The sequence below is a fragment of the Corapipo altera genome, unplaced genomic scaffold (genome assembly GCF_003945725.1).
Source record: "Corapipo altera isolate COAL_440 unplaced genomic scaffold, ASM394572v1 2, whole genome shotgun sequence".
Taxonomy (NCBI): Eukaryota; Metazoa; Chordata; class Aves; order Passeriformes; family Pipridae; genus Corapipo; species Corapipo altera.
This window is the reverse complement of record NW_020884890.1, coordinates 1347865-1372208: the sequence shown is the minus strand read 5'-3', so window position 1 is coordinate 1372208 and position 24344 is coordinate 1347865. Positions and strand designations below refer to the sequence as shown.

Below are 24344 nucleotides of genomic sequence, written 5' to 3'. Positions count from 1 at the left end.
TCCCGTAGTGAAGGAGTGCTATGTAGAAACACAAGGTCATATTCTACTTTTGGCTTACTTGTTCTTCACTCTAAAGCAGCCATAGAGAGTGCTTTAGAAAGCATTCATGGAGCAAATCACAGCATCATCACATTCAGAAGTCAGTCATTCCTCGTTGGAAGAAAAAGTACCACAATGAACTATGCTTGGTTAAACTGGATGGGATTAAGTAAATCATTTCATAGTGACTGAAGGGCTTATAAGTAACCGTCATGCTTAAGGGGAAGAAAACTTTTCAAATTTTGGGTTCAGAGAGTACCAATTTTATGCTTTTTATTCCTTAATGTTGTTTTTAAGCATTACAAATTACCCTTAGAAAACTGAGTTTAGAGTTCTGTGTCTTCTTGGTTCTATTTAACCTAGAAGTTTCACTGTCGTGCCTTGATTTTATTTCCATTAAATATTTTCCAATATTACTTACATACCCATGAATATTGTGTACCAGGCAGTCACACTGCAGTTAGTTTGTACATCTAACACAATTGAAATTACCTTCCACATTTATGTCATAAATAGATGGGCTTCTGAAGAGCTTTGTTATGTACTCTAGTTTCTAAAACCAGGCTTTAACTGGTACATGTGCTTCATGCTGATGTTTATAGTACTGATTGTTTCAGAACATACATATATTAGGAAGTCACAATATTTAGGACAAAACTTACTTTCTCTTACTTTAAATGACAAATGACATATAGTGAAAAAGAATGTTGTGCTCTTTCATGTAACAAATGGATTATAAAGGCTGAAAAAGATTGACTCATAAAGAATGAAATCTCCGAACCACTTGTTTTGTTTTTGTGGGACTCATGTTTAACTACTAAGACAAGTCTGATTTAGTGACTAAAGTGAACTCCAGCTATGTTAAAGAGTAGAGCTGTCATAGTCTACAGCCATAAGACCAGCATATTTCAAGACAAGTGCAACTGAGAGTGTTCAGAAAGAGACTTCTGAGGAAAGTGTGGGTATCAATAAACACAAGTAGCAGCTTCTGACCTAAAATGTCCTGATAGACTTTTACAATAACTCAGGGCCATATTAGTGTCAGCTAATTTCAGTGGGGTCAGAGTTTTCACTAATTTAAAAAATAAAGTCTTAGTAGTTTCTACATTGTGCATCTGATACATCCATGTAATATTTCTCTATGGCTTAGGCTCAAAGCTGCCCTGGTTGAGCTGCAACATATGTATGCTAAGATGCATGCCTATAAACTTGATCTGAAGAGAGAATGAGTGATTTTTTTTTTTTTTTAATGTTGTATTAGATTTCAGAAGACTTAGATCCCCACACACTCTTCTTCATGCTCTTTTTTACCAATTAGTAAGAAACAGGTTCTTTAAGTCCTCTGATTACGTTAGTGTTTTGAGGTAATTTCTGAAACATTTAAATGTTGAGTAATTGTAGTCAGAAATTAATCATTTAGGATAGGACGGGCTGCACCTAAATGCTCACAAAAAATTTTTACATTTAATCTGAGGTCTGGTTTTGGATGAAGTCCTGCCTTCTCTGAATTCAGTGAGGTTTTTGCCCTGACTTAGTTGAACTGGGATTGTTTTGCCTTGATCATTTAATACCAAAGCAGCTCTCCAGATTAATAGGGCAACATCAAATATCTGTGTCTCAGGATAATTGCAACACTAGCAATAATAATAAACAGAGAGATGGAAAAGACATGTGAAAGTAGAATAAAATGAAAATAAACAGTCTAGTTAAAATTCTGAGATTATAACCCTTTTTTATTTTCTTATGACTGCTGGAGAGCTGTAGGCTTTGGAAAAAAGTATTTGCTTCTGTTGCTTTGTCATTCTAATGAATTAAGATGCTTGTATTACAATCCCTCAGAACCATTTTGGGCTTTGTATTTCATTATATAAAAACCTCAAATGTAAAGTGAACCACTATCTTTCTAACAATTCGAAAGTATACTCTCTAGTCTTCTTTAAAATTTTTGAAACAGTTATTCTAATTTCATGTCTATGGAACTGCTGAACTAATTGATGTCTCCCTCATTTAGTTTGATCAAGCAGCTGATGCTGAATTTGCCTGGATTGCAGAAACAGAAAAGAAACTGATGTCTCTGGGTGATATTAGACTTGAGCAAGACCAGACCACGGCTCAGCTGCAAGTTCAAAAGGTAAAAGAAATGCGTTTCCAACTGTCATGTTAATTATTGGCCGGCACACTCTCCATCTAGAAAATGTACTGGCATGATTTAATTTTCAGTCCATCATAATTAATGAACTTCAAAACCCAGTTTTTGCTCCATTTTTTTTTTTTTTTTATTCTAACCATTTTTTCTTGTGTTTCAAGGCTTTTACCATGGAGATTCTAAGGCACAAAGATACCATAGATGAACTTGTTAAATCTGGGGATAAGATTATGAAAACATGCACTGAGGAAGAGAAACAGATGATGAAGGTAAAATTCCTTAAATTGCAGCTACAGTGGTAGATATGCAGACAATATATAAGTAGAAGTATTCCTGTAATGTCTTGTTTGAAATACTACTGAGAAAGCATTAATTACAATCACTTCTAGTCAGAGGATTGTAGTACTAGAGAAAATGGTGCTGTGTATCCCTCTCCTTCCTTCAGGGTGTTCAAAGAGCAAACACTGTGTACTTGCTTCATTGCCTGACACTAATTTGTAGCCCCATTTATCATCTTAGACATCTGTGGTAAATAGTATTTTAGCCTATAGATGATTGAGTGAAGAGGTATTAGTCATCTGGGATGGTGTGTGGAATCTGGCTGTTTATCTTCTGAGTTCTTTTGGGTCAGTGACGCTCTGGGCGTTTGCGTTTCTGTGCCGGATTCAATGGCTGTGCACCTCGGTGTGAATTTTTACTTTCATTTCTGCTGATTTCCGTATAGGCCTTGCTTGCCAAGATTATTCTATCCTGTTGACTGTCACAGCCCATGAAAGGCATTCTTATGCCTTTGTTTATTACACACACACACAGAGCCTAATGTTGGGGCTGCAAACACGTACAGATGGATTTTTTGTGTTGGCTGTTGGCTTTAAGAAGGATTAGTTGTGTGGTTGGGATTTTTTTGCTAAATTACGGTGAGGCTGAATATGTTGTGTAAATTTAATCCTTCCGATGACCACCCTCCTTGAACAGCAATGCTTCAGTAATTGTTCTCTGCTGCAAGAACTCTGAATAAATTTGATTTGCTTCTAAGTGAATTTAAAATAGATGAGAAGTTCTCTCTATGAAACTGTAGTCATAAGGGAGAGCACTTTTGTGGGAGTCTCTATTGAATAGTTTTATTTGTCAAAAATACTGTATATCTGTGTATTAGACTAGATTTTGTCCTCTGGATAGCATCTCTTTATTTAATTTATGTGCAAGACATAACAAAGGAAAGAATAGCTTGTTAAGCCAAAAAAAAATTCTTTACTTCACATTCAAAGGCTTGCTTATATGTCTAGTTTTATCAAGGCTAGGATTTATACGCATTGTCATATACATAATTTTTCATAAACTTGATAGCATGGGCAGTCTTCCACAGGAAAAATGTATGGCTAGTTGATACTTTCTTTTATCATCACATGCCCAAATACAGTAGATTTGTAATGTTTAAACCTTATAGTTCTATCACTGTTATCTATGTTATTAATGTTAATACATTCTCATTAAGTAATATACGCTAACCTGGAAAATAATATTTTACGCTTGGTTTTGTAAGTTTGTGAACTACAAGCACAACAGTATAAACTATTTTCTTGCCAGATTAAAAAAGGAGCCCCAAATCCAACAGCCCAACAGATTTTGTGTATTGTTCATGCTGCTTTGATTCAGAAATGCTGTGGAAAACTTAATTTCTACCAAGTGTCACTGAAGATAAGCATCTGCAGTAAGGAATTGGGGCTAAGATCTGCAGTCAGATCATTTACAGCTTGACTGGAAGCCCTATGAGTAAAGTATTATTTGTAAATTACAGTATCATTAAATATATTCTAAATACTTTGCAAGTACTCTGCCAAATTCTGATCTGCCACATTATTGATTCTGTCCACTTTAAACACTGATACTGTGAAAACATTATCAAAACTAAAATTTGATTCGCTGTGAATTGGTGCTATAATTATCAAAGAAGGTTTAGAAATGAAGGTAGTGGACACATGGAAAAACATACATTGGGGTTTTTATTAATATTACTTTACAGAAAAAAATGGAAAGCCTCTTACAGAAATATGATGCAGTCTGTCAAATGAACTCAGAGAGAAACCTTCAGCTGGAACGGGCTCAGTCCCTGGTTAACCAGTTCTGGGAGACTTATGAAGAACTTTGGCCATGGTTAACTGAAACGGAAATGATCATCTCTCAGCTTCCTGCACCAGCCCTTGAATATGAAACTTTAAAGCAACAACAAGAAGAACACAGGGTAAGCATTTTGCGAGTTTTGGAAAATGAAGAGTCAAAACCCAGGAAGTAATTTGCTAAAACTCTGCAGTACTCTGCAAAATGCTTAAAATCCAAACAGATATTCTTCTGTTGAAAATACATTATTATTTAAAATAATAATACAAAGTAAATATATTTTTGATCGTTCTTCTACTGTTTACCAAACTGTGCATGCAAACAAGAGTCTCTGGAGAAGGCAGCAAGTGATGTATAAGCATAAAAGAAGGCTAAAGGAGAAAAAAATTACCATTGTACTGAGAGAACTGAGCACTTAAGTTATTAGTTAAGAAGTATATTTGAAAATACACATTAATGTCAGTATTTGAACAAACCACCCATAAACAAAAAGAACAGGCATGAGTTGTTGGAGCAAGGAACAAAAAGGGGGTACAGTCTGTATACAGATATGCACATGTGTTGATCTTATGCACATATAAAAAAAATTTAGGTTTTATTTTGTTAGTTACATTGAAACTACACTTACCTGAGTCAGGAAGATGGACAATTAGAGAGCCAAAAATTGCTTGCTTGGATCCAGCCAAATAGTTTCTCATGTCAAGAATGTTTGTTATGTACTAATTAAAATAAATAATTGTTTACCATAACATCACAAAATAGAGGCAACAGTGTTGTAGACTGGCCACTGTGTGGGCTCTCTTACATGGATATACAATCAGCTGGGATAAAAATTAGTATATCTCAACAGTGACTACTGTTATCACATGGAATCAGATGTATCCCACTGAGGTTAAAATCCTGCATGTTTTGGCACATGCAAAATCTGTATGGCCATTGGAGATACCTGTCTCTCCCTGCTAGCATAGTTTTTCTTTGATTATTTTAGCTGCCTCAATTAAGTGACTCAAGTTAGATAGGATGAACGCTGGCTTCAGAGTCTTGTTTACTCTGAGACCAGCTGATGAAATGTGCCACTCTTATGTACTGGTAAACACTGGGTTCACTCATTTGTCTTCCTATTATGTCCAGAATGAACAAACAAGTTCTGTTAAGACTAGCTATATAACATGAGCTTTACAAGCTATCTTGATTAGTCACCATGAACCATATCATGCTTGCTTTACTTGCAGGATTGTTCCTCATCTACTTTAATCATGCTGCTTCCATGAGAGGCCTTTCGGATGAGCTTCTATTTTTGCGTTTTCCCCGGGCTATGCCATTAGCTGAGATTTGTTTGTTAACTAGAAGATTAATGTTAGGCCCTCTTAACATGTAATCTGCTCCTAAACACTTGTTTACTGGAATTGTTTACCCAATAGTAGATCATGGGGAAGACCAAATCATTCATTGTTCTGTTAAAAAGAAGAAGGGAAAAAGGTCGTTTTCAGTGTGAATTGACAACTTAACATTTCTGTTCTGATGTATTTACTGATGACTATCTTTGTTCCAAGTTGTGAAATTCATAGACTTGATTCTGTGTGAGTAACATGCAGTCAGTTTGGTTTGAAATGAGCTGTGGGCAGAGTATTAGCATAAGGTTTGGACCCAGAAGTGTCCATTCCTGTGGCCTTGTGTCAAATCATCTCTGTGCTCAAAAGTAAAACACGTGAAATTATTTTCTAAAAACTTTAAAGCTATTCTTAGTTTCGCCTTTTCCTCTTCTCTGCTAATCAACATTATTTTTCTTGTGGCAAGGTATACAAATAGAGTTACATTCAAAGTAAGTAGTTAGAATCAAGGGAGGGTTATATTTTCATTGCTATTTGGACTGTGAAGAATCGTGGTCACTGTCTTTTCAGCCTTCTCAACCTCTGTTCTTCTGGGGAGGAGCAAGGAAGCAAGCCAGGATCAGGATTTCTTTTTAAGGGAAGGACCGTAGTTGAAGAGAAGAGAATTTATTTACACTGAGACTGATATAGGCCCTTTTCTGTGTCTTCATTAATTTAAACAAACTCTCAGCTGAGAGGAACAGCACATGTGTCTCTCATATCCCTGTGCAGGGGCTATAGGATAGAACACATGAAGTTCATGGCACTGAGAGGGACAGTGCCTCGCAAGATAGTGGATTTTTCTGAAAAGGGAGGTAAAATATGAGAAAGTAAATAAAATGAGGGAAGGATGGGGCTATTCCCACAAAAAAACTCTTTCCCTTTTGTCAGTTCTATGGGCGCAAGGAAGAAAATCTGAAACCCTTAGACAAGTTGGAAGACACATTATGACATTTTGCTTCCACAAGCCTCTGCTCAATCTTTGGCACAGTTTTGACTTCAGGGGTGGATGATGAGAGGCAGTAGACAGATGAGGTCAAATTTAATTCACTTACTAATTACTTGTTAAACATGGTGTCAGTAAAATAATAGCGCTGTTATGAAGACAGAGGGGTCTTGTGGCCAGAGACTGCTAAAGTGGGTTGATAAGTCTCTACTGATCACCCTTCCATGTCTTTTTGTCCTTTCACTTATTTCTTTGACTCTCTGTTGTGCTGGTTACCTCTTCTTAAATCAAGGATAATTTGAATTAATTTTCTTGCAATGCCAGTACCTCTTTCTGTGATGTTCCTCAATGAAAGGCTTTGCAGCAAGTGACCAGTATCAACATGAAAAGTATACATGTGGTGGTGTTACGCCCATGTCTGGAATATTATTGCCATTTCTGTTATTATAGGTACTAAATATGATGAGGACTGTCTGTTGTTAGCATCATATGCATAGTTAGCATCTTACATTTTACCTGTAATCATATATCCTACCAGAATGTTGCGCAGGCATTTCCAGTGTGTCTCTAATTCTGATGTTTTATGCCTGGATAGCTCTCTGTTGGAATGGGAATGATCACTGGCAAAGCAGTCATTAACTTTTATTTCTGCTTTATATTAGGATGAAGGGTATTTGTTTAGAATTTCTTGCCAGCTGGATGTGTTGGAAGTGTGGACAGTTGTAATGTGGTGGTGCAAGCATAAGAAACTGATAAGTTGTTTCATTTGTTATAGCAACTGCGTGAGCTGATCGCTGAGCACAAGCCTCATATAGATAAGATGAACAAAACTGGGCCTCAGTTGCTGGAGCTGAGCCCAGGAGAAGGTTTTTCTATCCAAGAGAAATATGTGGCAGCTGACATCCTTTACAGTAAAATCAAGGAAGATGTCAAAAAGCGAGCACTGGCACTGGATGAAGCCATTTCTCAGTGTACCCAGGTATCAATTTAAGTTTAAAATATAATTGGGTTCATTCAATGGAAAAATACACATTGTCATTTTATATGTATATATCAAGACTAAACTGCTGCTTCACCTGGATTTTTCAACCTAATGGCCTGCAAATGTTCATATCACAGCTAATGGCATTGATTTTTCTATTTCTTGAGAGGTTATAATTTTATATATTGGTCAGTATTATGACTTTGTAGCAACTGAAAAATGTTATTGCTACTTAATTTTGAAGTAAAAAATCAAGAAGTCTAAAAATGTGGGATTTTATTTTCACTTTTGTGTTCTCTTACTGATCTGTTAGTAGCTGATGCTTAATTTTTAAATGAATGTCACTTTTGATCAGTTAATTTAAGTATAGTTATTTCTAGAAATTGGCAACTGAAGTTAGCAGAGAGTTACCAGTGGAACTAGAGGGTAATTTAGCAGTATTAATAGCATATGCTCTTCACTGCAGACCCAAAGGAACTTAATGTAATATATACTGAAACTGTTACAGAAAAGTATTACGAGCAAAGTCAGACTTCACAAAACATCATCAGCATAAAATTCTGGTCAGGTCCACAGATGCAGCATCTTCATTTCATAGCTTCACCAGCCTATGAAATGAACCTAAATAGAGGATTGTCAGGTGTTGCACTCTAGCAATTATTGAGTAATTATTGAGTAATTATTGAGTTAATTGCCATTAAATCCACACTGAACTTCTTTTAGTCAACCCCAAATTTCAGAAAAGAACTTGGTAAAACTTTGTACATAAACCCATACAAAAGCCTGAATAAAAATACTTTGTTTTATGCTGGTGTTTTAAAAGGAAATTCCCCTCTTTTCCCTGTTCACTGGAAATTAAGTGCTATATTCTGTTAAGATCTTAAATACTAAATAAAGAAATACACCTTGAAGTGCTTATCGAGTCTACATTGTAAATAGTTTTTGTCAGGTTGTTGTACTTAATGTCATATTCCTAGCCCCTGGAGACTGAGTTTAAGAATGTGAGGCAAAAATAAGTGACATCGCATGTCATCCTGCTTTTGAACTGGTTATATGTATATAACATATAGATATATACACATGTGTGTATATATATATATATAAAATGTATATACATTTTAAACAACCCTTATTCATACCTCTGAAAGATACCTGATTATTTAGATGCTGTGTTTTTCTATGTCAGAAATGCTTGGTCCTCCCCATATTTGGAGCTGCCTATTTGAAAATCAAGATATTTACTTAGTATTCGAGTCCCTGTTTTGTATGTGATAGACATCAACATATTGTACTGGCTAAGTACGGAAAGCAAGAATTAGAAATGCATTCTTTGGTAACACCTAAAATATAATCAGATGTTGAGAAAATACTTAATTATTTATGCAGTACTTTATGGTTCATTTTATATACCTAAATGTATATGCAAATGACAAAGCAAAACATTGTAATGTCTACAGAATGTAATTATATATAATCTTTTTTTATTAAGATACGTAAATATATATTATCACAGCTCTGTACTATGATGTCTATGTCAATGTTTGTCTAGACATTCCTTGAAAAATAATTATTTAACTCTTCAGGTTTTAAATTATATTAAATTGCATTATGTATCAACGGAAGGGCATAACATATTAAGGTAGAATTTTCTTCCTTTTAAGTTCTAAAACACTGTCTCATTCATTGAGCTTGAGTACAAGGAGGGCCACTGAATGCACTGACAACTTAAAAATATAATATATGTCTTAAAATTAGACCTAAATATTGCCAATTTAATTTCACTTTTTATAATTTTTGTAAGGTTTTGTTGCCACAATCAGTTTTTCAGAAGTCTTGAATGTGGGAAGGCTACTTATCTTTCATAACACATTTTGCTGGCTTGTATGACATTCACACTTCTAACAAAAACACTGAGTGCCATAACATTAGTCACAGAATCTGATTTGAAGTGGGTTGTGTGGTAGGAAAAAGTAGTTACATTTATATTGCCTATGTTCCTTTGAATAGAAAGGATGTAGCTATTTGTTTACATAAGATAATCTTGTTTTGCTGTGCTCTTTCTAGCACCTTTCCCAAGTGTTGTTAGGAGTGCTTTTTGTAGATCCTGGAGGGTCATTAAATGCACCCGCGATTTATGGATTTCTTTAATTCGAAAAGGGGCATGGTGGTGTGAGATTTTAGGAATCTCTGTGAATCCAAAAGCATATTAGTAAAGGCTAACTTTGGACCTATGCCAAAGTTTGAACCATATTAACACAGCTGTAATTCAGTTTCTGAGCACCTACCTGGGCTCAGTCAAACATGGATGAATATACTACATACACTATTGTGTGCTTTCAGTTTCAGAAGGTAACATACCTTTACTGCACGAGCAAACACTACCTGTCCACTAAGAAATGTCTTTTTGAATGATCTCACATATCAAGCCCTAATCGATGGTATGTTGGTTGTAACAGGAAAATGTATATATTTAATTGTAAGGTAAATATTTTTCTAAATGATGAAATCAGAAAGCCATTTCTCCCTAAAATAAGCTACCACTACTTTATGAATTACACAGGACTAAGTGCAAGTAAATTCTGCTGTAGTTCAGAGGAAGTGTCTCAGGACTGAACACCAACTTAATAGTAAAATTTTTAAATTTGACAGCAGGTACCATTTTGCAAGGTTATTTTTGCAATTTAGATATTAAAAGAACCAGGAGGGGGGCATTGCAAGTTGCACATATGTATGTTTGATAGAGATGATAATTTTAAAGTACCTTTTTCCAAGGAACTTCAGATGCCATTTTTCGTGTTTGGGGTTTTTTTTCCTAACTTCTCTTCCACTTCTTTCTGTCCTTTACCCCCTCCCAGTTTCATGACAAGATAGATCCAACTCTTGAGAGTCTGAAACGCATAGCTGAACGTCTGAGGCAGCCACCTTCAATCTCGGCAGAGGTTGAGAAGATTAAAGAGCAAATCAGTGAAAATAAGAATGTATCTGTGGATCTGGAAAAACTTCAGCCAGTGTATGAGACGCTTAAACAGAGAGGGGAGGAAATGATTGCTCGCTCAGAAGGCACTGATAAGGATATATCTGCTAAAGGTAGTAGACTGAGGAAACTTTCATGTAGTGGAAATGGAGTAAGCCGCAGCATTATAAAATTCTTCATTTCTGATGACCACTAATCTGGGGAATGTGTTCTTCTGGAGAAGCTGCTAAAGATTTATAAAAGCAAAGCATTCATTTAAAATAATTAATTGTGGATATGACCTTTGTTTTATTTTTAAAGGCTACAGTGTTTGTTTCCATTTAACGTTAAAAGGAGTCCTATAAAGAAACAATTTTAGAGTCTAAATTTAAAAATGTACACATATGTTTCTGCTGTAGAACTAGAGAGAGATTTATGACCAAGAATTGTTTGCCAAGGTAGTAATCTAGTTCCTTTGTTGTTTAGCTGTTCAAGATAAACTGGACCAAATGGTCCTAGTTTGGGAAGACATCCAGACTTTGACTGAGGAAAGGGAGGCCAAACTGTTGGATGTAATGGAACTAGCTGAAAAGTTTTGGTGTGATCATATGGCTCTTGTAGCTACTATTAAAGATACTCAGGACTTTATTCGAGAACTGGAGGGACCTGGAGTTGACCCATCTGTAGTCAAGCAACAGCAAGAAGCTGCAGAGGTCAGTAGAAAGTAATTTGTTCATTTGAAGTACTTTATTTATGGTATGCAGATGAAAAACAGAATTACTATGAAATACCACAGGAGGATATATTGTTTGTTAGAGACCAAGAGGGATAATTGTGTAGAAATTTACAATAATGGTATCTCAAGAGTCTACTGTAAATAACATGTATCAGTGCTTAATTGCAATAAGCATGCAACATGTGCTTGCTATTATATTTCCTTATTTGTTTATAAACATATGTATAATAACCATGTCACCAAGACTCTTAAAAGTTATACATACTTTAAATTCCTTGAGTACTATGTAACATCTAAATGAAAGGTGTACAAATGTATTATGCTCTATGAATTATCCTCTAAGCCTGTAATCACTTATGCTGATAGTTAAAGATTTAAAGGTTGAATGATAACCTCTGACAAAGAAGACACTCTGATTAAAGAAATCTAATTTAAAACTTCCTGTTTATTTTTTCCATCTCCTGCAAAATGATATCATAAGTCATTGTTACAATTTAGACTGATGTCAGCTGATTTCACTCTGATACTTCAAAGGGATGCTTGTATTTTAAGTGTCCAATTGTAAGTCCAAGTGACCTGAAAGAAAACAAAGGTGGAATTCTGCTATGTTTTATCTTGAAAGCAAGTTGTACATAGATTATTAAATTTAGTAATAGCAGTGTTGGATTTTTTTTCTCTTTGTAGGCTGCTAAAGAAGAAATTGATGGACTACAAGAAGAACTAGAAACAGTTGTGAGCCTTGGCTCTGAACTTAGAGCTGCTTGTGGAGAGCCTGACAAACCTATTGTAAACAAGAGTATAGATGAGGTATGGGAAATGCATATGCTTAGGTCTGTTATGTTCAGCTGAAATTGGTATATTCCCCATGCCCCCAACAAATTTTGAAAATAAAAATTTTGTGGCAAAAGTGAGACACCCTGAAGTTCTTATGGTAAAGTAGGATTTGCCTTTTGAGTAAACGAATCTTAGATTAGATTAGAATGTACTGACTGTTTTATTTCAATGATTTTTAGTAAAAGACAGACATTGATTTTTCTGTAAAAGATTTTTTTTTTAAATACTCACTGATTAATATGGTAGATGACTACTTCTTGCAAAAGTAATGCTTGAATAAATTTCGGATACATCTGGTTTATGCCCAGTGAGATATTTTAACCGAGACAATCTCGTTTGGATGAATACAAAGTACTTTTAATATTTCTAGTGTTCTACAATGTATTATTCTTTTAAGCTACTTTTATTATAATGATTGAACTCTAAATGATTTAGTAGGATTTCCTCTCTTAACTATCATTTCTATGTTAATAAAAATATTCAATCAGTATTGAAGGTTAGAGCTTTTGTAATCCGGAACCTCTAGTGAATTCTGAAAGAAACTAGATATGCAGTGATAGGGAGAACAAGAGCATTAGTATGGAATGAATATGAACTATTCATGCTTAGTTAATTAGTGTTATTGATCAGTGAAGAATTAGTAAATGCTTATTATACAGCGGTAAAATTCTTTTGTCCATGGGAATAAATTGCACTTACTTGCAGCTGAATTCTGCCTGGGATGCCCTAAACAAAACATGGAAAGAACGGGTTGATAAGCTTGCTGAAGCTATGCAGGCAGCTGTTCAATACCAAGATGGACTGCAGGTAAGATGATGTGATATACCTAACCCGGTCTTGAGTCAATGCTATTTAATGTGGTTGTAGTAAAAAATGTTATGTGATTAGGTAGGTGACAAGTAATGTATCACTGATTGTAGTGACTATTTTCTTCAGGAGGCAGGTATTTTTTCTCAAGATTGGTTGGGGTTATTTTGTTGGGGAGGGTTTTGCATTAAAGAATAAATCTGTTGGGTTGTTTTCTTCATGTGTGTTTTCTTCATGTCCATATATTGCACTGTGTTTAGATTAAAAATTAATGTCTCCGTGTTTATTGATAAGAGCAGAGGGTTTTTGATAGCACACATTCATAGTAATCCTGCTCACATTTTCTTGTGATAGTTAGTGCTTCACATGCTATGCAAGATGAAGTTGTGACACATCTTCATGATCTGAAAGGAACAGATTACAAGTCCATATACTAGCTTGCTGCTATTTTTTTTTTTGAATGGAGGACGGTTAAAGGACTTGAATTTTATTCCAATTCTTTTGTAGGTCAGCTAGTCAAGTTTCTATATTTTAAACATAAAATATTATTAACATAATGTTGCTGGACCATTATACTCAGTATAATTTATCCTATCACAATACTTTAGAAGATGATTTAAATCTGTAGGTAAATTTTCCAGCAGCTTTTCAGGTTTTTTAAGATGTCTTGTAGATTGTACTTCCTACAACTGATGAAGTTTTAAAAAAAATTATAAGGGGGGGTTGGACTAGATGACCTTTAAAGGTCTTCCAGCCCAAATTATTCTTTGATTCTATGTCTTTTCTCTTTATGAGCTGTTGGAGTTTTTTTGATTTTTTTTTTTTTGCTTGGTGAAATTACTGTCTTCTTTGGTTCATTAAAATTGTTAAAATTAAATTTCACATGACAGTGAGGGCAGTTACTTCTGTATTTGGTGCAGATCAAGCAGCAGAACACTGCTTAAAATAATGCAACATGCCTGTTTTGCAGTGCATCCTCACTTAGTATTTTTCTCCAAGTTCTCCCATGTTCATACTGTGCAGAGATTGACTAGACAATTAGGAAAATAGCCATTGGTTTAAGTGCTTTCTATTTCCTTTGACTGTACATCGTACATCCTACAAGCTTGGTACTTTGCAAGAACTGAATTTAAGTGCTGTCTTGCACTCATTTCAATAGACAATGTGAAAAGTATTATGGACATATTGTTAACTGCAGCTGCCTCATCGTGTTGAGTGTGTTGGGGGTAGTTCTCCTTTTCCCAGGGAGCTGTGTAGCAGTGGGCAAGTTCAACAAGTTGTCCTAAGCCTTTCTTCATAATGATATCTCTACACGTAATAGGCAGGAGGAAAAGGGCCTAGCAGAGGTGGTTTTTATCCTGTGCAATTACGCAGATTGATGCAGCTGTTCTTAATCTATGTGAAATATTCTTGGGGTTCTGCACTGTATCAGGAGCAAAAGAAATAGCCACAAAGCATCAGAACTGGGGAGATGTTACTTATTTTTTAAGTTATAACTGCATTATCCTATGGAGATTCATTCTAGCTCAGTTATGGTCCTTCACCACCTAATATGTACTGAATGCGTAGTTCCATGTTTCTTACACAAATAACATTCTTCAAAAACAGTTTGCTTGTAATCCTCATTTAAGGCATGTTATCTACCACCTTGCATTTTCACTCCAAACAACTGTAGAACAGAGTTGTCTTGTATTTACCTTCTAGGGTATTCATAAAAATTGCAGATTTTACACAAGAAGTAGAGTGCAACTCAGCAGGAATAATTCTGTGAGAATGTTGCTGCTAATAGAAGTAGCAGCTTGTACATTCAGTCTTGCAGCTTGTACATTCCTGTAATTGTTACATGGATACTTGACATTTGTTCTATTGTATTGCAAAATAAACGTTTTTGCTGAGAAAGTTATTTTCTTTTAAAAAGCACAGCAATACCTTCTCTGGAATGAAAAAAGAAAAAGTTCTGATATTTTACTTAATACAACTTTCAAACATGACAGTATTTCTCTGCTCACACTTGAATTTCCTTCTGTGATTTTCAGGCACTGTTTGACTGGGTAGACATTGCTGGCAGCAAGTTAGCATCTATGTCCCCAGTTGGAACAGATCTGGAGACAGTGAAGCAGCAAACTGAGGAACTTAAGGTATGAACTAGTGATTTATTTGTTTTATATTTACATCTGTCTGCATTTATCTGTGTTGTTTAGTATTTTTTGAGGGTCAAAAGCAATTTTCATTTTCAATTTCTGCTAAAAAAGAATCTCTATGAAAATTTCTGAATATTTCATTGCAAACTTTTCATTTTAAAATGTCCTTAATTTTAAAATCTATTCCAAATTTTGGTGAAACTACCATTTTATTTTTTAATACAGTCTGATAGCCCAGAAATACTTTTGGCATCATTCATTCTCTTTCAAAAGCTATAAGGTTATTATGTACAGGGTTCTTTTGCTATGACCTTTATGTTTTCTGGTTTCTAATGAGAACAGATTCTTTGAGGCTCTAAGCAAATGCCTCCAAAGCTTTGCTTCTGCCATTATAGGCTTTATCTAAATGCTCACACAGGTCATGACATTCCCAGTACATGAGTAAGGTGAAAATAAAATTTTCAGGCTAACTTAGAAACCTATCTGCATGGGTCTGGATCTGTGACTGAATATGCCTCTGATATTGGTAGGCTGTTATGCTGTATTTAAAAAGCAGGGATGTATAACAATCAGAGAATGTTCTTGGTTTTGTTGCTTACTTGTAGATTTTGTTGGCTGTGGGTAGGTTGTTTTATCTATTTTATGATGTAACTTCAAATGAATCATAACCTTACATAGTTCAGAAAAACATATGTGTGCAGGTTGTATTCAGACTGCTGCACAAGTTATGTGTACAAGAGGGTGTTCTAGTAAAGGAAAATTGCTTTCAGTTCTTTTGAAGAATAATTCCATTTGAAGTTTAAAGCATTATCCCATTACAGTCACAAGAGCTAGAACATAGAATTATAGAATTGCTTGTGATACATTTATTTGTATTCTTTTTCTATTTACCATAGCAATTTAAGACAGAAGCTTATCAGCAGCAGATAGAAATGGAAAGACTAAACCATCAGGCAGAACTATTGCTGAAGAAGGTAACACAGGAGAGTGACAAGCACACAGTTCAAGACCCTCTCTCAGAGCTCAAAATATTGTGGGACAGTCTAGAAGAAAAAATTATAAGTAGACAGGTAAATATGCTTGGAGGTGGGGGCTTTATTCATGACTCAGATTTCTGCAAAAAGATCTTTGTTATGTATAAGGTTTATATTTACACATTCCTTTTAGTTTGGAAATTACAGAACTATATGTAATAGAATTTGAATTTTACAATTCATTGAGGAGTTTTTATGTTTTTTTTTAAAAAAACCCTTTCTAAATTCTCTATCAGCAGTGCCCATTGAATCATTATTATTTTGTTTGGTAGCAGTTGAAAACATGTTTATATGGGCAAAAGTAATATTAGCTGCTGAACTGAGCACTTGAAAAAACCCCCAACAACTTAATATTTAACTATTTCAGTGTTCTTTCCATATATTATCCAACTGAGAGATTTAAAGATGCAGTGCTTTGTAGTGTACTGTTTTTTCTAAACTGGATCATTCCATGACAGAGAAAAGATTTTAAAAAGATCATGCACTGAATTGCATTTATATTGAAATTATGTTTTAGTGATGAAAAACTACTGACATACCTGATGAGAGAACCTTCAAACTTAACTCTACCCTAGTTGCATGGCTTCTTCCAATGTCAGGAATTTAAGCCTGGAATGTAAGGCTTTACAGCGGAATTGCCAACCCAGCTTTAGTTTTAAAGCAGTTGCTTGTGCTGGATAACTGTTTCTCCCTGGTTTTTATGCTATCATATGCATGGACTCTGCTCTGGATTATGGTGACTAATGGTAATATAAGACAATTCAATAGCACTGTGAAACTATTTTATGGTAAATTTTATTTTTACTATAGCACAAGCTGGAAGGTGCCTTGTTAGCCTTGGGGCAGTTCCAGCATGCCCTGGACGAGTTACTGACATGGCTGACACATACAGAAGACCTGCTGAATGAACAGAAACCCGTGGGTGGAGACCCCAAGGCTATTGAAATTGAACTTGCCAAACATCATGTATGTAATTATAATGAATATTAACTGAAATGTTCTTTTGATATTTATCTTCGGGATGAGTATTGTAAAACTTGATAATTCTCTTCATAAATTTCCAAGATGTGGATTATAGCTGAAATGCAGGCTTGGAATAAATAGTATCTTTCCTCTTACTCCTCCACATTCCTTCCTTTCTTGCATATGCTATGCAAGTGGCATAGGTTTTAGCCAAAAAAGAGCTGCTCACCCCAGTCTCTACCTCTAATCACCTTCATTTGACCTCGGGAACTCAAAAGTTACTGCACCTGCTACTCTCCATGAAGCAATAAAGTTGATTATTTTTGTTTAAGCCAGGTTTCACAAACTGCACAGCTGTTGCAGATCTCTGGTTCTTTATTCCTTCTCAGAACGTAGCCATTTGTTGTTCTGAATTCAGCAGAATTGTATTTCATTTGGGTCCAGCTAACACTGAGAATGCTTCTATGAAAATCTCTAAACCCCTCATCTTTTTTTCTTTGTTACTTACAATATAGAGTTAACTTTTTAGTTTTTTGGTTTAGTATTTTTACTCATCACTGTGACTTTGGAACCCATGGAAGAATGCTTCCACTATTTCTTTGTTTTGAAGAGTATCTCCCAGGAGCAAGAGATCTTCCCTACCTCTTTGTAAGACACTGCGGTTCATGATGGTGTATTCTTTCTAGGTTTGAAGATTTTAATCTAACCTCATATAGCCCCTCCTTTTAAATCTGCCATTTAATTTTTGGCCTGCATACGATGTGAAAAGTATTCAGAGTTCATTTTGGATTTTGAAAGAACTGATTGAAATTGACAGTACACAGATAATTAAGGTATTTTCATTGTCTGTGTTAATGCAGTTATGCAGCTTCTGAAGGCTTATGTGTGGTTAGTTGGAATTTGAGCAGAGCACAATATCTACATGGCCTATGTGACTACTGTTACAAACAGGCCCTTTCAAAACAAAGTAAATAGGATTACAAAACCAGGTTCTGCTCCATGAACCTTTTATATTTGTACCTAATGGAAGTGTTTTACTAGTGAAGAAGCATCCAGACATCATTTATGTCTGTGATGAAGGACTTCAGCAAACACATGAATGAATCTACTTCCTTTTCATAATACAGAGTTTATAGGTTAGAAAGTTCACACAGTAGTGCATCCTGTGGTAGCCTGGAAAAACATCCATCCCTTGAATAACTTCGGAAAGAATAGACCTTGTTCTTAGTGAGTCTCAGCAGGAAGGAAGGGATAAAGATGCATCTGCTTCTGTAGATATCCCTTTTTTCACCATTAGGAGAATAAAATAATAATAATCTTCTAGTGCTTAGCTTAAAAGAATTAAATGTGATGAGTATTTTGTATTCAAGGGCTACTTGTGACTTGCTGTTTCATTATGTGCTGTATATAGTTTATTTTACAATTCCTTTGTATTTAGCTTTATATTTTTTCCATATGCTAGCATTTGAGGTAAGTTTGAGTCAGACCCAATGGAAGTTAGTAGTCATGAACTTGAATTTCTTAGATAGGATTTACCATTCCCTTCCCAAACATTTTTCTTATTTATTTTTCTCTTTCTGTTCTTTTTTGTTCTATATTAAAGCCTTCTTTTCCTCCCCTGTCCTTTTGAAAACAGGATTTGTTTCCCAAATGTCCTTTTTGCCTTGTGTGCTTTTACTATGATTGGTGATAACGGGTTTTTAAGCAGATGGAAAAGCTCGTGTGGTGTTAGTACTACAACCATTCCCCAGATTTTAGCACAGCTCAAGTGTCCTAGTACCCTGACTCATGTGAAATGAGCCATGAAATGCATAAAAAGATATTCCGGCAGTCAGGTTGTTGTAGAGCACAGTGGGCACATAGTATTCAAAGAAAAATCATATTAAAGAAAAGCATGTCATAAATTAAGTAAAGTGAAGAAATAACTCTTCCCTAGGGCTACTAGAAACCTTTGATAATTTCAGAAATATGTGTATTCAGAGGGAATATATTATTTTTTCCAAGATACAAAAATAAACTTTGGCATTTTGGCAGAATGGTCCTTTTAGTTCTTTTTGATTGATGAGGCCTTAGTTATTAGCTTTAATTGCTAATACCTGTGCTGATGTTAAACTGTTGTCAGTGGACTGCAACTAGTTCAGTCACTGTGATTGCCTTCATTCAGTAATTTACCAACATGGCCAGTGATACATGCTGTATTACAATTGTAGGTGCTACAAAATGATGTTTTAGCTCATCAGTCTACCGTGGAAGCTGTTAAAAAAGCAGGAAATGACCTGATTGAGTCGAGTGCTGTTGAAGAAGCAAGTAATTTACGGAGCAAGTTGGAACTCCTGAATCAGCGCTGGCAAAACTTGTTGGAAAAAACAGAACAAAGGAAACAGCAGCTGGACAGTGCCTTGATCCAGGTGAACAGGAAATGATCAAATATAGAAATAACTCAGAAAAAGTGTCTTTTTACATGAAATACATAGGTACACGTATTAGAAGTTTGCCTAAATCAAAACCATAATGCAGACACCCCTGAATTTGGAGAAAGTTTGAATCCAGCTGTATCTTCTGCAGCTAGCCTCTGTCTCTTTTATTGCTGAAACAAGACTTCAGCTTTTGGTCTACATGTTTTTAAAGGGTGAAATTTCTGTATTGGTATATTATTCAGGGAAAACATTGGTCTCACAGTAGGTCATTTAGCTTGCTTTCAAGATTTCCATGTTTTTTGGTTTTATCCTTCAGATTGAATCGAGCTAGTTTATATTTTGGTCTGCTTTTTTCTTTTTTTTTTCTTCCCCTTTTGTTTCATTTGATCATTACAAATATCTGAATAAATCTGTTGCCAGTCTACTTATGCACCTAAGCTGGTATTAGAATGGAGAACATTTTAAGTAAGGTCTAAAATGATATGGTGTAATTTAGGCACAAGGTTTCCATGGGGAAGTTGAAGATCTGCAGCAATGGCTGACAGATACTGAACGTCAGCTGTTGGCATCAAAACCTGTTGGAGGCTTACCAGAAACAGCAAGAGAGCAGCTTAATGCACATATGGTAAGTATCAGTATTAGAATGCTTTGCAATTTGTATTTCAGAACTAACCATCTTTCAGGAGTGTTTTTGGTACATATGGAGCACGTTCTATATATCACCATGTCTGTACAGTATCTTATAAAAATTTAATAACCTTCAAAACAGCACTTATTTCCGGTGTAGTTTAGTAGTCTATTGGGACATATGCCCAAAGCTGAACCATTAATCGTGTTGAGACAAGTAAAATAGCTTTTGCATCCTTATTCTTGGAAAGAAAAACAGAAGGTGTTTGCAGATTTTTCGGGGATTTCTTTTCTTTTCTCTTCTGGCCCCATAAGTAAATTAATGCTTTTTCTAAGATTTGAAGATGAACCTAAAAGTGGCCCACATTTATTGGACCTTGACTTAAGAGTCTTGATCCTTTATTCCTTACCTAATCAAAGCTGACATCATTAGCATAGAAGTAAGGAGGACTACTGGCTCATAGAGCCTGTGCTTTAACTGGAAATGTCAAACTGACCAGGATACCTGAATTATTCCCTTTCTTTCTCTTTAAGAAACATTCTATGGATTTCTCTGCTCCCATAGAACCATAGAGCTTAAAAAAAGACACTTAAACTTGATCTCTTAACTCAAAGGAAGGTGGTTCATAGTGCTCCATTTATGTAAAATCATGCTATGCCATTAGGCCAGGATATAAACTTCTGGTGATCTAAACTTCTGAACTCCTGGCTCAGATGTAACAGTGGTATTTACTGAACTGTCCTTGAACTCGAATATGCCTGACACAGTTTCCATTAGAATGCTACATTGTCAAAGCATTAAAAATAAGATTTTATTTTGAAATTATGCTAAAGGTCATTGCTCACCAACATGGGGCACATTTTTTTTCCTTCCTCTTTTTCTGCCAAAATTTGCCAGTAACTATAATTGAGAAAGAAACTTAATTTACAGTTTTAAAATCAGTTATAACAGGAAGCTAGATCAAAACACAGAAATAATCCTGTGGTTTTGAACCCCCCTGATCCTTCTCTTTTTGTCTTAAAGGAAAAAAAAAAAGAAGAAAAGAGCTTTTTTTTTTTATCCCCTGTGAGGGTGGGATATAATTACAATTCCCTGAAAGTCAGCGGAGCTCTTTGCTTTTTTCATCCTGGACTTAAACAGATCAGGACCCAAAATGTTTCCATTGAAAGCTTCAGGATTTTCTTTACTATATTCTTTTGCTATGCAAATGTTCTATACCTACAATGCTTACAGACTGATTAGTTAAAGGACCTTTAAACTGAATGTAGTATTATATTTGGACCAAGTCTGGCTGTTCCCAGTAATATGTATTTTAGATGTACAATCATTCCCTAACTGTACATGAACACTTTAACAGATTGTTACTATACTGGTGGCCGTCGTATAACTTCAGGCACTGGCTGTTACCAACCTTTAAAATAAAGAACTTGATTTTCCTTTAGTTAAACTTATGGACATATATGTGTTAGTTCTCTCTCCCTCTTTTATTTTTTTCTGGCTGAAATGTTGAGGCCAGTGTCATGTTGACTACTGGTCATCATAAGTTCCAAATTCAAACTTGGTCCTAAGTGATACAAACCATTTCTGGCATGAAACTGAAGGAGGAAGTTTTGCACTATGTTTTGAATTGTTTCTCTTTGGAAATAAACTTATGAACTATCTTTTTGTGTATAAGACCTGTTTCTACGGATATGAATAAAAGATCCCTCAACCATAATTAGCTCACAAATGGAGCTGAGATTGGGCTGCATTTCCAGCTAAGGCAACTCCAGGAAAACAAACGATATGAAGAGATGTTACAGGGCACCAGTAGGAAAGGGGCTTAAAAAGAAGCCTTTTTATCTGTCCCAGTGCTGCTCAGAACATCCCTCTCCTTTTCTTAAAACAATCAGTGTTCTCAGTTTCTTCCTGAAAATAACTTTAATTGCTTCTGCCCTTTGGAGAGTGTGACTGTGCTGCAAAATTAGCCACTGTAATGGGCCGTTGTGTCAGGCTGAGCCCAGCCCCTGTGTTTGGAACCACGCCTGCCTTGCCTTGTCTCACCTGTGCTGTGCTTTTTGTGTTTACTTCTGAGGGGTTCTTGTGCTGCAGGACAGTAAGATGTTCTGGGGAGTTATGGAAACCAGAAATATTCTAGGGAGGTTGGGAGTGTAGGAGGAAGCAGACTAGGCGACACCACTTTTCACAGTCCTCAGAAAGAAAGCAAAGAAGCTTTCTGTCCTGTCAAAATCTTAAGCTCATGATTAAACAAACCTGCTTCCTGCTTTGCCCTCCTATTTGATCAGGTACGAGCCCTGTGTACCTTATCTCTTAACCCAAAGAAAGTGTTTGGTTTGGGCTTTTCTCCTGGGAATCAGAGGAAAAAGTAATTTTCCTCTTATTTGCAAGCCGTTTATTCCTCATCTCCTGGAAGACATTTGTCATTTGGGCGTCTGTAGCAACTTTGTGCATTTTGGTTTGTCTGTTGGAAATATTGGATGTGCCCATTTGAGTGAGAGCGAGGCATGAGAGGTCCCAGACTCTTGCCAGCTTACTTTTAAAATGGTTAAAAATGCATCATTAGTAAAATAGTGAATAGGTAAAACATATGTTACCGTTATTATTCCAGCTTGTTTTCTATGTCTGAAATGTCTTCAGTGCTCATGCCTAACAAGGGAAGGAAGATACAGCCAAAACAGACAATGTACAATAGAACAGCCCTCCCAAGTTGTCCCACCCACTTTTGAAGGTGTATGTTGGAGGTCTGGGATTTCAGCACACTGTGTAATGCTGACACTTCTTGTGTTTTGGCTACAGATGGACTTTAAAACCAACCAAGCTGTAGCAAGTCTTGTGTAATAAGTGCATAGTACTTTCTTTGCTAAGCTTTGGATCTCAGAGAAGACATTGACAGACAATACAAGTTCTCATTTCCTAAGAGAGCAAAGGGCCCTTTCTTTGCTCATTTGGAGGTTTTATGAATTACATATGTTTCCTTTATTAGTCTTAATCATACCTACTAAATGTTGGGGGAGGAATAAATGGTATACTGGCATTTAGAAAGAGTACTGAATTTCTACCTTACTTGGTTTTTTGTGCTTTCTTTATTCAGGAACTTTGTGCTGCCTTTGAAGCCAAAGAGGAGACATATAAGTGTCTAATGCAGAAAGGCCAGCAAATGCTTGCAAGATGCCCAGAGACTGCTGAAACAAACGTTGAGCAGGACATAAATAACTTAAAAGAAAAATGGGAATCTGTGCAAACAAAGCTCAATGAAAGAAAAGTATGTGTTTTTACATAAAAATGGAGATGTAAATCATGTGTTTAAGGGTGTTAATGATCGGTGCTTTTATGCTTGCATACTTGCTTGATCTTTTATATTTTAAACCAATTGTAGAGACAGACAGAATGTTTAGAAACTACTGAGAAAAATGAGTTTCAAAAGTTAATTACCCATACTTGGAAGGGGGAGGATGGGTGGGAATGGCTCAAATCTGTTCTATACAAATACATTAACTGATACTGTTAATGCTCATGTAGTAGGACTAGGGCTTTTCCGGTTTTTATTGCAATAATCGTAGACAGGAGAGAGGCTCAATCATCGTTCAAGTTTATCTCCTTCTCGGTACAGAATTTCTGCATTATTTTTTCTAGTTTTTATCCATTTATTCTTAAAATTCCCAAACTCTTGGCCTTTTGCCACTTACTTCAAGTGACTACCTTCTGTTCTAACAGAACAATAACATGATTTCACTGATATGCAACACACATATGACAACACCAAAATGTCAATTGAGCTTTAATAAAAAGAAGTGGTCTAGGAAAACTTATTCTTTGTTTAGTGCAAGTTTCATGACCTCCTTGAGGTGTTGTTACTCTTCTATTCATCTCCTTGAATCTGCTCAAATGTAGGCTGTTATTTAAAACTCAGAAGCTTTAAGTTGGAAAAGTGTTTTAAAATGCTCAACTAAAATGGTTTACTGCAAAGTGCTGAACTAAAATGGCTTCCTTGGCCGAGGCCCCTGCACAGTATCAACTGCTATTAAAGTATGACCTATCTTTACAGACCAAACTGGAAGAAGCCCTCAGTTTAGCAACAGAGTTCCACAACTCGCTTCAAGATTTCATCAACTGGCTTACTCAGGCTGAGCAAACTCTAACTGCAGCTTCTCGGCCAAGTCTTATCTTGGACACTGTCTTATTTCAAATTGATGAACACAAGGTATGTAAAGAAACAGATGTGTAATGTTT

General features: G+C 35.7%; 1 protein-coding gene across 33 annotated transcripts in view; it reads left to right on the top strand.

The window, feature by feature from the left end:
• The window catches only part of DST (dystonin), a 306056-nt gene that overhangs the window by 248782 nt on the left and 32930 nt on the right, over positions 1-24344 (top strand). For all 33 annotated transcript variants that reach the window (XM_027644871.1, XM_027644867.1, XM_027644868.1 and 30 more), the window contains 15 exons: positions 2051-2170; positions 2347-2454; positions 4209-4427; positions 7395-7598; positions 10457-10688; positions 11041-11267; positions 11975-12097; positions 12830-12931; positions 14968-15069; positions 15969-16142; positions 16917-17072; positions 19280-19477; positions 19983-20111; positions 23206-23376; positions 24160-24315. In XM_027644871.1, coding sequence (XP_027500672.1) covers positions 2051-2170; positions 2347-2454; positions 4209-4427; positions 7395-7598; positions 10457-10688; positions 11041-11267; positions 11975-12097; positions 12830-12931; positions 14968-15069; positions 15969-16142; positions 16917-17072; positions 19280-19477; positions 19983-20111; positions 23206-23376; positions 24160-24315 — 2421 coding nt within the window. The remainder of the gene's footprint in view (positions 1-2050; positions 2171-2346; positions 2455-4208; positions 4428-7394; positions 7599-10456; positions 10689-11040; positions 11268-11974; positions 12098-12829; positions 12932-14967; positions 15070-15968; positions 16143-16916; positions 17073-19279; positions 19478-19982; positions 20112-23205; positions 23377-24159; positions 24316-24344) is intronic.